Source organism: Bombus flavifrons, chromosome 3 (genome assembly GCF_040668555.2).
Source record: "Bombus flavifrons isolate JBK064 chromosome 3, iyBomFlav1_principal, whole genome shotgun sequence".
Lineage (NCBI taxonomy): Eukaryota > Metazoa > Arthropoda > Insecta > Hymenoptera > Apidae > Bombus > Bombus flavifrons.
The window spans coordinates 17,943,187-17,957,306 of NC_138444.1; the positions used below are offsets into that span (position 1 = coordinate 17,943,187).

The 14,120-nt window shown below is 36.5% G+C and overlaps 1 protein-coding gene across 3 annotated transcripts in view; it reads right to left on the reverse strand.

The window, feature by feature from the left end:
• LOC138178061 (zwei Ig domain protein zig-8) overlaps positions 1-14,120 on the reverse strand; it is a 368,687-nt gene that overhangs the window by 129,734 nt on the left and 224,833 nt on the right. For all 3 annotated transcript variants that reach the window (XM_069109482.1, XM_069109481.1, XM_069109480.1), the window contains one exon: positions 1,707-1,884. In XM_069109482.1, the coding sequence (XP_068965583.1) occupies positions 1,707-1,884 (178 nt within the window). The remainder of the gene's footprint in view (positions 1-1,706; positions 1,885-14,120) is intronic.

Consider the following 14,120-nt stretch of genomic DNA (forward strand, 5'->3'; position numbering starts at 1 on the left):
GTTCCGCCGGATCAAGTCGATAAATCGATTCGAGCAAGCGTGCCCTCGTTAATGCGTTCACTGTCATACAGAAGCGACTTCCTTCTCGTCAATTTCGTGTGTCAACGGAAACAGTTTGACACGGTCGCGATAAAACGATGACGTACTCGGTTTTCTCACCTATCCATGTTCGTTTTAAAAGCCGAAATTTTTATTCCGCTACATCATCGTGCTGCCACTTGATTTACAATGGCTCGCAAAAGTATTCAAACATTCCTACTTTTCTTTTACTTTTCACGCATATATTATACAGAATATTTGGAAATTTCACTACCACTGTAACGTGTATCGCGATTGTATTGGTAACGTTTGAAACGGATCTGAAGATATATACAAAAATTACAAGACGTTGATCTTGAAATATTTTTCTCAGCCACTGTATTCTTGTATCCAAGCTGAGAAATTTTATCCAATGCTTAACTGCTTTACAATATTTTTTTTCTAATGTATTACAAATTATAATATATTCCTTTCATCAATTTGTCAGCTTTTATTCTTTAACGCGATCTTTAACGCGAAGAACGAAGTGGATTAATTATTTTCCTATTGCGTATTTTGCTTTTTTCCGTACAGAATATTTTACGCTCCTAGTGTTTACTATCCGTGAATAGCACACGATGCAAGTTTTTAATATTTAATACCGTCGATATTTATTTTTGATCTAGATCGTTGTTGATCTAGAGAAGAATAATTTATAAGGGATGGAACGGAGAACAGAGGGAAGTGTTGAGCTGCTTGTGCAAACATTTTCTTCTACGTAGTTGAGCATTATTCCTTCCCATCTTAAATAATAATGAGCAGCGACGTTCCTAGTTCATTACAGAATTATAGGAACGGCATAAAGTTTCCTCCCGAGATTGGGCCACTTTTCACGGCGTTTTGATCTTTGTAAACGTGAATTTCCTGACGTAAACTTCCGACGACGTTGTTAGATCGCGAACGCGATTGTTAAGGTTTGTTAAGGGAGCGTGCAAGTAAGCTTTTGTCTCGTGCAACTTAAATTACAATCGCAATAACAAATGCATAGAAGTTTTCGAAAGATAATTTCGTCAACCTTCGTAAATGCAACGTCGATACATTGTTTGAAATTTCATTTAATTAATACGTTCACTGCCATTCGAATTTTATATGTTTCGCCTTGAGAGTCGCGATATAAATAACAATGCTATTTTAATCGTTGTAGAAAATTTCGCGACATGGGTCACCAATAACCACCGTGGCAGCAAATATGTAAATAGAATAAAAATTCGTAAATCTGCGTGTTTCTTTCCTATTTCACGAATAAATTAAGAAAAAAGGAAACCTTCTCTTACTTAAATGATTCCATCTATAACGCTGTTATAATTCTGTCACCTCACTGTTTTAAGTAACTATTACTTTTTTCTCTGTCGTTTAACATACTTCGCTATCCGTCAAAACAGAAAGCACATACTCTCGGGTCAGAATTAAAGAATTCAATCGTATCCTCGTTCCCATAAACTCTCAGCTACCATAAATTCAACCTTACGGATTTTCATGAATCCGGTGAAGCTAAATTACAACGCAAGGATAATTTCGATGCCGATGCCCGATAATATCCAGGAATTTCGAACGAAATTATATCTAGAGCCGGCGCTCGCGCAGTGAAATCAATTTCTGTGCCATTAAATCGTATGTTCGAGGCTCACCTGATTCCTCCACGGGTAGTGTCGTAATTCAGCGTGCGGGATCCGTGCCGCCACGTAACATATCCGGTAGGCTGCGGTATATTGCTGACCACACACTTCAATTCTATCGTGCTGCCCGCTTTGTAGAATTTGTCACCAGCCGTGGCACCGTGCTCGTCCACGATCTCAACCTTCGGCACTGAAACAGACATCGGTCCATTTTTGCCATTAGCATTTTTACCTCGCTCCACACGCCATTACGTATCGTCGAACAACATCAGTTATCATCGCGTTCTATCTATTTACCTTAGAAAAGTTACTGCGATTTTCAATTTCGATGAGAAAAGTGGATCACGTAGAATATTTTTAATTGACATTTATACAAATGGAACCGATTCGTCCGGAAAGTTTCTTTCGTTTTATAAGAAAATAATGAATGCACAACGTTTTTCGTTTTATGTTATTTTATCGAATTACGTATGATTCATTTTGTTCTATCAAAATACAGATCACAACGTTCGACAGATTAGGTTTGTTAGGTTATTAGGTTAGGTGTCCGTAAAAAAAAGGCATTACACGTGTGAGTCAAAATAAATGTAAATTTATTATCGGTAATGTCGACTATTTGCCCATGCAAAGTACACATCACAAGTACACTTGTGAGGATCCACGAACAGGATGATAGTATTTAATCGACGAACAGGATGATGGCGTTTAATCCACGCACAGTGGACAATTAAACGTCATTGACAGCCTTTCCATATGGTTTTCATTATAATTTTGATAGAAAATCTTGATACAACTGATAGATGAAACTTATTATGCGACGAACATCTGAAAACAATTTCTTCCCAAATACTCTAAATTTAAAGCGTTCGAGTATCCCGTAAGATCCTGAAAACTTTTTCGAAATTTCCTAACGAGATCCTCGCGAAACTAGAAGAAAAAGCTTGCTCACGTCGCGGGCGGCAAGTTGGCGGAAAAATAAGTTGTTTCTTCAGTCATCGGTTCGTTTCAGATCCAGCTCCGCGTAAGAAACGTGCCGGGAACTGCTAACTGCGAACAGGAGGAATTGCTGAAATTTCTCACGGCCTGCAAGCGTTACCCCTTGTTGGAAACAAGCCACGAAAAAATCCTCCTACCCCATCGACGTCGCGTGCAACAGTCGTGGAACAATAAGTTTCTAGCCGAGGTCCGCGAAGATGGATGCAAACGACGGAAAGGCCGATCTCGTTCCCGTGAACCCTTTTAACTCGTCGCGGCGTGGCGTTTCGGGCTGTAACCTTCCTCGCAGGACGCGAGACTTCGAAATCGCGATCGTTCGAGCATCTGTTGCGGTTCCCAGAACCTCTTCTACCTTAATTACCCTCGTATAGCGGCGTCAAAATATTACGGTTCGTTTAAAGCTTCTTTTCGTTAAGTTTCGTACGGTTCGTTAAAGAAAGATCCGAATGCTAGTTTTAAACTCGAACGGTTAGTAGCAAATTTTTAAGCGCATCTTTTTGTTTTTCTTTCTTTTTGTTTGTCAATCGTATAGAATATATATTATGTGTGTTAAAATTAAGGGGTTGTTAGTGAATGTTCAAAGGCTAGTTTAATATCAGAGTGGAGAAACTTATCGAACGTGGAACTTGGTTATAATAATATTGAAATAAACACGCAAAGGGAGAGTTTGCTCTGGTAAATATGTGAATTAGATTGAAATCGACATATGGAGAATCAAAGGCGACCAGGTTTCGATATCAGGCAAAATAATATCCCAATCGATGTTTCGAATTTCAGCGAATAGTTTTACATTTCGGCTGGTGTGTGAACAAAATTCATCGTCGGAGCAACTAAAGGCAAAATGTGTATCTTAAAATTAAACTGATGAAGCCATTAAGATAAATCACACGGACGTGTAATTGTTCGCTAACAATACATATGTATTACAAACTTATCACCGTAATTCTACGTAAAGATTCACGCTTGTTAGTCTGGTTGCGAATGAACGTAATTTAAAGCGAAGAGCTGTGTCTTCTTCTCGAACGATGAAGTCGTAAATTCTCGAAGTTGAAGAAGTAAATACGTACCTCCTGTTAGCAGTTAGTAGTTCATATCGACAGTGTTCGACGTTACAACGGTATATGGAAGCAAATTTAACCCACTTACGTCTAACAGGACAGGCTTCGAATAAAATTCTCACGATTCCGTTTATGCATCGAACCAGTGACATTTCGATGCAATTTCGAATTCGACAACCTTTCAGTTCCATTTGCAATGCACATATTCAAGCGCAACTCATACGCAAGAAAAAATATCCTATTAATACTTGTATCGTGAACAATTAACATTGTTATGCCTTTTCAGAATACAGAAAAGTTGGCGGAATTATCTTAGCCTATAAAGCGATCAGAACAAATTCGTCCGCGTTTTCTTCTTTCTCCAATTGCTGCAGATCCAACCGTAGTCATCAACTTCGGATGATAGATGATCTAATCTTCTCAACGATTCTTTCTCATTTCAATTCTATCCGTTTTATTCGCTCGATCTCGTGTACCGATTTACTACCGGCAATATCTTTTATTTGAAATATTCGAATATACATTGCACATGGTATAACTGCGGCGGAAGAGCATGGAAAACTTTGCTTTCGCAGCGAAAGAATCTCTACACTTTCAAGCTCTCGAGCTTTGCGTTTAGTGACAGATTAATGCTGTATATTATTTGATTCTTTTTCTATTTTTCGACGCGGGTACATTTGAATTTACGGCTCTATTTAGAGAATACATACCAGCGCCCCAATATGGTTTGTGTCTTATTTCAAACTACCTTCGTTGTATTCGCAAGCTGCTTCACTCGCACGATTTAAACTGCTTTCAAACGAATATTTCTTTTTCGATTAAAACAGGATATTATGCATTACAATTAGTTTGGTGGAACAGTATGTCCATAAGGTAATTTCGTGCAATATAATGTATAGGTAATATGTGTTTGGTCTTATAAAAGTGTAGATAAATTATTGGAGAAGGAAGGAAGAAAAATTAATTTATCAAACTTGTTTCTCTTGCACTGTGTATAGCTCGTAAATCAGTTTCACTATGACACTCGCAGCTTCGATATATAATTCTTTGACAAGGTCGTTTCTCTTCCTACTAAATTGCAGATAGTATCGCTAAAATCATACTTACACTTCCTAACCATGTTTCAACTTTTAAAAAGCAAAATTTATCTTCTGCTCTCTCAAATATGTGATGCAATAATTTATTGTATCATTTTTCTCTACGATTACGCTATCCGACGAATCAAAATCTTTCCTCAAATTTGCAAAAACACGAATTTTCTCTAAAAAAGCATATATTAACGTAAAAGTGACTTTGCGTGAAAATGAAAAGTGCTAGGAAATTCTCTTCTTCGAATACGTTGCTACGAAAAGTTATGTCGACGATTTATAGCTAATCAGCGAATCTTTGAGTTAGAGAGAAGTTCAAGTTCAACAAACGCAAGCTCTCTGGTTCAAGCTATGCGCAGAATTGAAACGAATTTACTCGATGACAAGACGATAAAATTGGATTGCAGACCGCCTCTTCCCAAATCCATTTCGATCTCAACGAACCTCGTTCGTGAGATTCACGATCACGAGAATAAGAATCCGTGGTCGTTTCGCACATTTTCTAGTGGGAAGAAAAAAAGTTCTTTCAGACGATTTTTCATGGCGACCAACGTATTTCCGGCAAACAGATAAATACAGGTACTTTACGGTATTGGGTTTCTTCAATAGGGACGGAATGTCCACAAGGATCTTCGATCGACACCGAAGACAGCTACCCTAGCTGATTGCTAATCGACTTCGATCAACTGGTTCGCGAACATATTATATCGAACGTTGTGACCACGACAGCCTGAATAAATACACGCCATTTACTTTCGTAGCTTTCGGTTTGCTAAGGACAAACTTTATTTCTGCCTTCTGAGGGATCGTTTCGATGTTTGTGTCGATAAAAGAGCAGCTTTAAGAAATAGTTTTTTAATCGAGAATTTATCGTGTAACTTCCGCTCGAAAATTTTGGAATATCTTCTATTTTTAATAAAACATTGTACTTAAACTATGAACTTTAAATTGCACGCATTTTTAAAATAGGATTGTTAGTGTATTAAAAAGTAGCATGTGTAATAACTTAAATGAATTATCGCGACATAGCTCATGTATTATTTTTGAAATTATGCGAATTTATATTTTTATCGACATTATGAAGACATGGTATCCTGCTGCGGGTAGCCATCCACGTGTTATTTAGCAATTAAGCTAGAAAAATTTACCGAATGTCCAGCTGGACAAATTGTAAAGTACAAATTTTAATCGATAATTTATCGTGTAACTTCCGCTCGAAAATTTTCGAATATCTTCTATTTTTAATAAAACATTGTACTTAAACTATGAACTTTAAATTACACGCATTTTTAAAATAGGATTGTTAGTGTATTAAAAAGTAGCATGTGTAACAAATTAAATGAGTTATCGCGACATAGCTCATGTATTATTTTTGAAATTATGCGAATTTATATTTTTATCGACATTATGAAGACATGGTATCCTGCTGCGGGTAGCCATCCACGTGTTATTTAGCAATTAAGGTAGAAAAATTTACAGAATGTCCAGTTGGACAAATTGTAAAGTACAAATTAAATAATAAAAAAAAACTACTGAAGACAGAACTTAAATAGAGATTCGTTTTACTTTTTGAAAATTATAACGAGTACACATACAGTCTCTTTCTTCTACTGTCATTTGTCGGATATTTTATATATATCTTGGTATATGCATGTTGGCCATTTCTACATCTTTAAATTTCATACAAATGCATACAGCTGCGCAGTCTAATAACAACTATCCTAAGACTTTCGAGCGCAGGTATGTCTAATCTTGTTTGCTTTTGAACAAGTATTATTCTCATAGTAAGTTGCAGTTTACATAACGTTGAATTTGATATTGAAGGGAGATTACGTAATACAGAATATCGTAATATTATTATACACGAAAGAAAAAGCAACTGATACAGTTCATGTTACTCATATCGAAATGTCATTTCAATTTACCTATATAAATTCCTTTCTTCCTCGTCTTCGATCTTCATCTTTCGTTATCACGATCAATAAAATTCAATCTTTTATCGTCGCAAAGAAACGGTTAGATTGCAACGAAGACGTCGATTCGGTTCGCATTTAAAAGTGATCAAGGAACGTGCCAATCTTAGGCTTAGCTATTGTTACGTTCCGTAATCTGCTACACAAAGCAAGATGACTGCCAAATATCTAAACATCTTTATTTCATATACTCCATAAGCTTAAGGACCCACCATGAATCTTAACATTTTTCTAGTTAAGATCTTTCAGACCAAACATATTTTCTTGGTTTGAAGTATTCCTTAAATTTATTGTCCACTCCGGGAAGGTACAGGAAATCTGTTTCTTCGAACGTATGATGCCTTCCACTAGCAACTTTCTCTCGGGGGCGGCTGACACCCTTCTTTACCCATAAACCTCGTAGCTTAGCCAATTAGCAGAGATGTCCGTTGCCCTTGCTTTCTTAACGAAAAATTGTCATCAACGAATCAGTTTATCCCATGCCCTTAGACACATCCATCACCAGTTTTTCTCCGCATTATCGTCACGGAATTTTGAGTTGCTTTACGTTCTTTGACCAGTCAACATCTTAACTTGCGATCGAACCTCTGTACACGCGATACATACGCAGACTTGTCGTATTCGAAGTTGTTAGAAATAAAGTGGATATTTTAATTTGTTAACTAAGTGTTAGTATCGATTCAACCACCTCTCTTATCCTAACGAAAATACGGGATCGATCATTTCATGACGTCGATTATCAAATCGTAACGGGGATTTACGACTCTCGTTGGTGAGCTTCTTCGCGATCGCGTCTCTCCGCGAACGGTCGGACAGTTATATCCAAACATGACTCGTTTAATCGTCGATGCACGCGTGTATAATGGAATGGCTCATTTGAGTACGAAGTTACGCCATGCCTCGGTGGAGACCACTGGAAGCAACAGTGTGGAATTAATTTCGGCGCAGCGGTGAACTAAGGACGAAGTAAGTCGAAGAACTGCCAGCCCAGTCAGAGTCTCTAGTCTATACGATCGAGATTAATCCTTTGCACTCGAGGACTTTTTCCGTCGGGCGTAGCAGTTATTTTGGATGATTTAGCGTATACGTGACGCGTGCCTTACAGCTAGCGTAAAATGATTTTATATACAAATTATCTATATTTATCTATATTCGCATCTTTGAAAATATGATTTTGTAATATTTGCTGAGAATTGTGGATCTTAATCGCCGAAATAAAAGTAAAGGAACGCTAAGGTTACACTTAGAATTCATACTAAAGTAGTTTTAGATTTATTTAATAAACGATTTGGGATAGTCAGATGCTTCCCGGGTGCGATCAGCGCATATTGGGGCCATTTTACAAGACCACATTATGTGTCCGGTACTTTATGGTTAAAACCTTATGAACGTAATAAACGATTTGCAGGATCTTCGTCGATATACATTTGCACGCGTCTCGGCACCTTCTTTGTCTCACCATTTTTCATATCAGACTGCCAACGGAGCAGTTGCATTCATCTGTTTTTCCAGACGCCGCGTACACACATACTTTCACGCACTCATATTCACATACGTGTATCACTACTACGCGACCAATTTAGTTTAGCGCACAAAATTAGACATATCTGAATAACATTAATTTCTGTATTTTTTTTGTATGATAATTTATGCAGCATTCGCCAAGATGCATTCTTGAATATAATTGATCTCATTTCCCAACAGTTCAAAATCAAGTTCATCTTCGTTTCAGCTAATTTCACTTCCAAAAACTATTTTTTTTCTTTTTTTTTTAGGGTTCCTAAACTATAATACTTTTGACATGATCGTCGAATCCGAACTAACGTTGCAGAGGTTGTCAAAACCGTAGTTTCGGAGGCATATGGGATTATCTCCATATTTTATCTCCATTTTAAAGTCTAACACTTTACACTTCCTAACAAAGAACACAAAGAGCTAAGGAACCAATTTACGAAATTTGGCATAAACAGGGACTGTCGCCTCTGGCTCGCCACTGGAGTTGCAGCACGGAACGCCGTGGTGACTGAGAGTCGCCTCTCGAGTGCAAAGGGTTAAAGATGTTCCTGACAAAAAGCATATATCCTCGACTCTTTTATTCCCGATAAGAGACGCGGGTTCGTTTCCAAGCTATTTTTTACGGAAATTGCACGATGGACTTTCGCGATTACGCAGAGACGGAAATTTTAACGGAAGTCGGTAAAAATGGTCGATCGAGGATAATGTCTTTAAATAAATTAGAATTGAGAAAATATTGCGTAAGTTTTATCATCAGTTAAGAATGAGAGACTTTTTTAGAAGTTTTATAGGATTTATTACTTCTTTAGTATTATTGGTAATCTTTTCCGTGTGTCCTTTCTTTGCCTCCTTTCAACCATATTTTCTAAATTTTCTAATTTCTCAATTCCCCAATTTTCTAAAACAAAAGTATGAGCTATGAGAAATTATTTGTCTTTAAATTTTATTTTAAGTAGAAATTTTCTTTCGTATCTTTGATTTGTGTAAGTCGATTCTATAAAGTGTCTCCGCTATTCTCACATTATATCTTTCATTCCAATTACTTTCTTTCGTGTTTAAAAAACGAAACTGCCACTTGTTTTCCAATTAATCGCACAGCAATCATCTCTAGTTTTCTTTATGTTGAGGTTGAGATTGACTGATCGAAGAACGAGTGGATGAATTTGTAATAGAAAAGTATATTGAAATAATTAAAGGTATAAGTATAAGTTTATGCTGATTCAGATCCTTACTCTCTTAGTGTTACTAGACAATAGACAATGGAATGATAGAGAGCACGTTCATATATTCATAGCAAAAGGACATTACCAAAAAAGTTAAGCTCATAGCTTGGGTTAGAGGCTACAGGGAACACAAATAGAACTCTGTTTATTACTTCCTTTGTTCTTAGACCTTGCAATCCAAAACATAATGTATATTCATGTGTACAATAATATGCACCTCTCCTTATTTAGAATATTTCTGGGTAATAGCAGTCTCCAGGTCACGGATATACATAAATAAAGATGTAGAATTTTTCTTGAAGTAGTTACTTCGACACTTTCTACCGACAAATTTTCGACTTCGAAATTTCTTCATTCTCTGTACATGTACTATTAAATTACGAGTTATAATTCATGGTGAAATTCGAAAATTGAAGGCAACAATACAGCGATCATTTAACTGTGAATTCACTCGCATCGCACGATGAATTCCAGAGACACTGGTTTAATACAATTACAACGATACGTAAGAACCACGACGACATACATATATATGTAAGTTATATCGGTGTTATAAATTCTAGTGACAGGTATTTATCTTAGCAAGTTTAATTCGACGCTGTTAAATGACAATTATCAGTAAATGGTCGCCTATACCGAACGCAGCTACGTTCAAAGAGTTAAATGAAAATTGCTTTCAATTATTCTACGCCTGCATGTGAAGCTGACTGAACGTACAAATTGAAACGCGTTTTCATTTGCGCCGAAAACACGGGTGAAAATAGGAGAACAAAAACGACGCGATATTAGCCTCTTTCCTGCGCTGTAGCAATTTCATACAGCGGCACCCTGTGTCAAAGAGACTCGATCATGGGATATTTTTGTCGAGCTTTAATTTTTTCGATGACACGTCCACGATTATTTAAAGAATACGTGGCAAGGAAACGCTTAAATTAGACCCGAGATGACTTTATTCGAGAAACTTTTTTATTTGGAAGCAATATAAAGGCAATATCTTCATTTTTGGTATTTACGATTAAATAGTTTTCATTTTTAGTTCAATAATTTTCACTTATTCAATAACAATATCCATTTGAATTATAAGTATCGTATTTTTCACCATTTGCTCTCAAAGTTAGTTTGATTTCGATTATCTTCGAGCATTTCTCATGCGGTTGAAAATGTTATCACAGAGAAATCATTTTGTTGGTGAAATCAGTTGATGATTAAATAACGAAATAATCCGGAGAAAAATCTTTTGCTCTTCTATTTTAGTTGTTTCATGTATAATCTTCGTATAACGTAATTCTACGTAATGTATAACCTTCTGATACATAGTTATTTCAAAATATCAACTATTTCTAAGTTGAAATATTTTATTAAGACCATTCCCGAGTCTTCGGATCTAGGTGAATGAAACGATGAGAATTAGGGACAGAAGGAGACGATAAAAGAGAAACATAACGACCGGATCGGTGGACGCATAGGAAACGAGTCTCCTTTATTTTCGTTTAGTTACATCGAATACAGAAGCAGCTCCGCGAAATTGAAAATATAAGTGGTAGAATAACACGGAGGAAACGGTTTCTCGTTCGACGTGAGTAAGGTAAAACGAAGAAAGGGATCAATGAGGAAGGAAATTACGCGAGAGAAAGAAGAAGCTACGTACGAAAACTATCCACATCTTCGATATTTTCGTCCTAAAACATATAATAAGGTTTCTCGATGTAAATTACAACATCTAGATTAATTTCAATGTAAATTTTAGTTAGAATTTTAGAATTCTGCAGCTCGGGAATTTCGGAACTGCAGAATTTTTATTTCTATATATATATCATCGTAATTTTTTTTATTCCTTGATATAGAAGAGTATAACAAAAATTCGGTATAGAAAGAAAAAAGTCTTTTTCCATATCTTTTTTTTCTTTTCTATAAAGATTTTTCTACATTCGTATCTACATTAATCGACGCAGAGAATTTAACAAAATACAGTATGGGATGAAATCGCAGTTTTTAATCCTTAATATAGAAGAGTATAACAAAAATTGGAATGGAAAGAAAAAAGTTTTATTCTTTTCTTCCTTTTCTATAAAGATTTTTCTACATTCGTATCTACATTAATCGACGCAGAGAATTTAACAAAATACAGTATGGGATGAAATCGCAGTTCTTAATCCTTAATATAGAAGAGTATAACAAAAATTTGGAATAGAAAGAAAAAAGTTTTTTTCCATATCTTTTCTTCCTTTTCTATAAAGATTTTTCTACATTCGTATCTACATTAATCGACGCAAAGAATTTAACAAAATACAGTATGGGATGAAATTGCAGTTTTTAATCCTTAATATAGAAGAGTATAAAAAAAATTGGAATAGAAAGAAAAAAGTTTTATTCTTTTCTTTCTTTTCTATAAAGATTTTTCTACATTCGTATCTACATTAATCGACGCAGAGAATTTAACAAAATACAGTATGGAATGAAATCGCAGTTTTTAATCCTTAATATAGAAGAGTATAAAAAAAATTGGAATGGAAAGAAAAAAGTTTTATTCTTTTCTTTCTTTTCTATAAAGATTTTTCTACATTCGTATCTACATTAATCGACGCAGAGAATTTAACAAAATACAGTATGGGATGAAATCGCAGACGATAAAAAGACACTAAACTCGCGAAATTACTCGCGTGCTGAGAACTAATCGGTATCTCTGGTGAGACGTTAAATAGATTTCAGTTGACGGGGCAAAGGCGAGCGGAGGATACAAATAGAGTGGATGCGTACGAAAAGTAGTTTGGCTTGGCTCCTAGAGTAAACTTAATTGAAGTATCTCGTCAGACGAGCGAATAGACAAAGGAGGAAATGGATGAGAAAGGGAAAAGAGAGAATAGACACGGCGCGGCATAGCAATGGAACAGAAGAAGCAGTTCGGTGGCTGTTGCACTGAAAAAAGAGAAGAAAGGTACGAAGAACAAAAACGACAACCACTGCGCGAAAAAGAACGTATACACGTAGAACAGACTCGGTAGAAAGAGAGAAAATGAAGGAGAAATAGAAGAGAAAAAGGTGGCAAACAATCGCGCAAGGGGCTTTGCCTAGTGGCGCCAGTTAATCAAAGCCTCGGCCAACCCCGCGCTCTCGTCTTCGTCCGTGTTGGTCAAACAATGCCTTCCAGGGATGAACTTTTAAAACGTCTATTCGAAAAAAGTCCCCATTTGCACTCAAATGAAGATTACTTGACCGAGGATTTCGTTTCTTTCGCTCGTTTCTGATTCGAGAACACTGTGACGAGCGTAGCCGCTTTGTTAACTGTTTGCCCAATGTATTATTCGATAGTGTCTACGCTGCTGTTTCGGAGATCACCTTTGTCGCGACGTCAATTGACACCGGAGCTGTAAAAGGTCGAGAACTGGTAGCAGGAATCGCTAACGTTTCAAGCGAAATGTAACGCTTGGCAGACAGAAAGAATATTCTGTTTTTTCTTTTTTTTTTTTTTTTTTTTATGATATGAATATTCTTGTACACCGTATCCATACAATACGCTGTATCGAGTCAATATATTTTATGCTTTGTACGCTATTCGGAACAAACACTTTCAAGGAACGCTGAATCGCAACAGGTGGAGGTTTCAATATATCCATTTCACTTCTCTTCAAAGTAAGAGTGTTTAATAAATCTTTATCAACGAGCATAGTCTTTTATATAATCTTTTATATTTTATATAATTCAGATGCGTCGAATTTATAGGAAATTTAGAGGAATACGCGTTTCACAGGCGATTTCTAGGTCTCTCTGCTACGTACAAAAGAGAATAGTTCTACTAACTTCTCGGCTCTCGACTTTCGTGGCTTGCTTTCACCGGACAGCAACTTCCGTCGACTTCTCGGCCCGAATTCATCGGACGAAAAGATTCGCGTAACTGCTTCTAAGTTCGATGCGGAAACGCTGTTTTCCAACAAAGTGTTTCTTTCGGCTATCGCGCGGTCCACGAGCAACCACCGAATTGGCCGAATAAAGAGCAACGAGTGGGCGGGCACAAAGGACGACTAGAAAAACTACCGTTGCAGCTTCTACTATTTACGGAATAGCCGCGGAATCGTCAAGAAAAAGGGAAATGAAACAACGAAATGGAAGAAACCCTGGGAAGTGGAAGAACAGCGAAGAGAAAAACGTGGATATAGTCGCGCGTGTACCTCGGATAATCGTTTATTGGAAACGAGAAAAGAAAATTGCATCTCCATCCTCGTGAATTTTATTAGCTTTTATACGTGTTTTATTGCCTGTTTATCTGTACGTTGAAGAACGTTAATAGATTAATTTGTACATCGTGCAAATGAACTACGCGTTATACAGATGAAAGCAATTATCAAATGTTTTAATATAAATAGGATTACCTGTTGATAGGATCGATTCGTTAATAGAGAATTGATCATAGGTGTATTCGTGTAAGGATTCATCGGTAGAAATATGCATAATTGTACGTATAAATCGACATGTATCAATTTGTAAGGATTTCACATTGGCAGTAGGTCTTAAGATCTGACAGTGTGTACAATTTCCTTTCGATATTCCAGTCTCGAATAACAAATAGCATAAAATA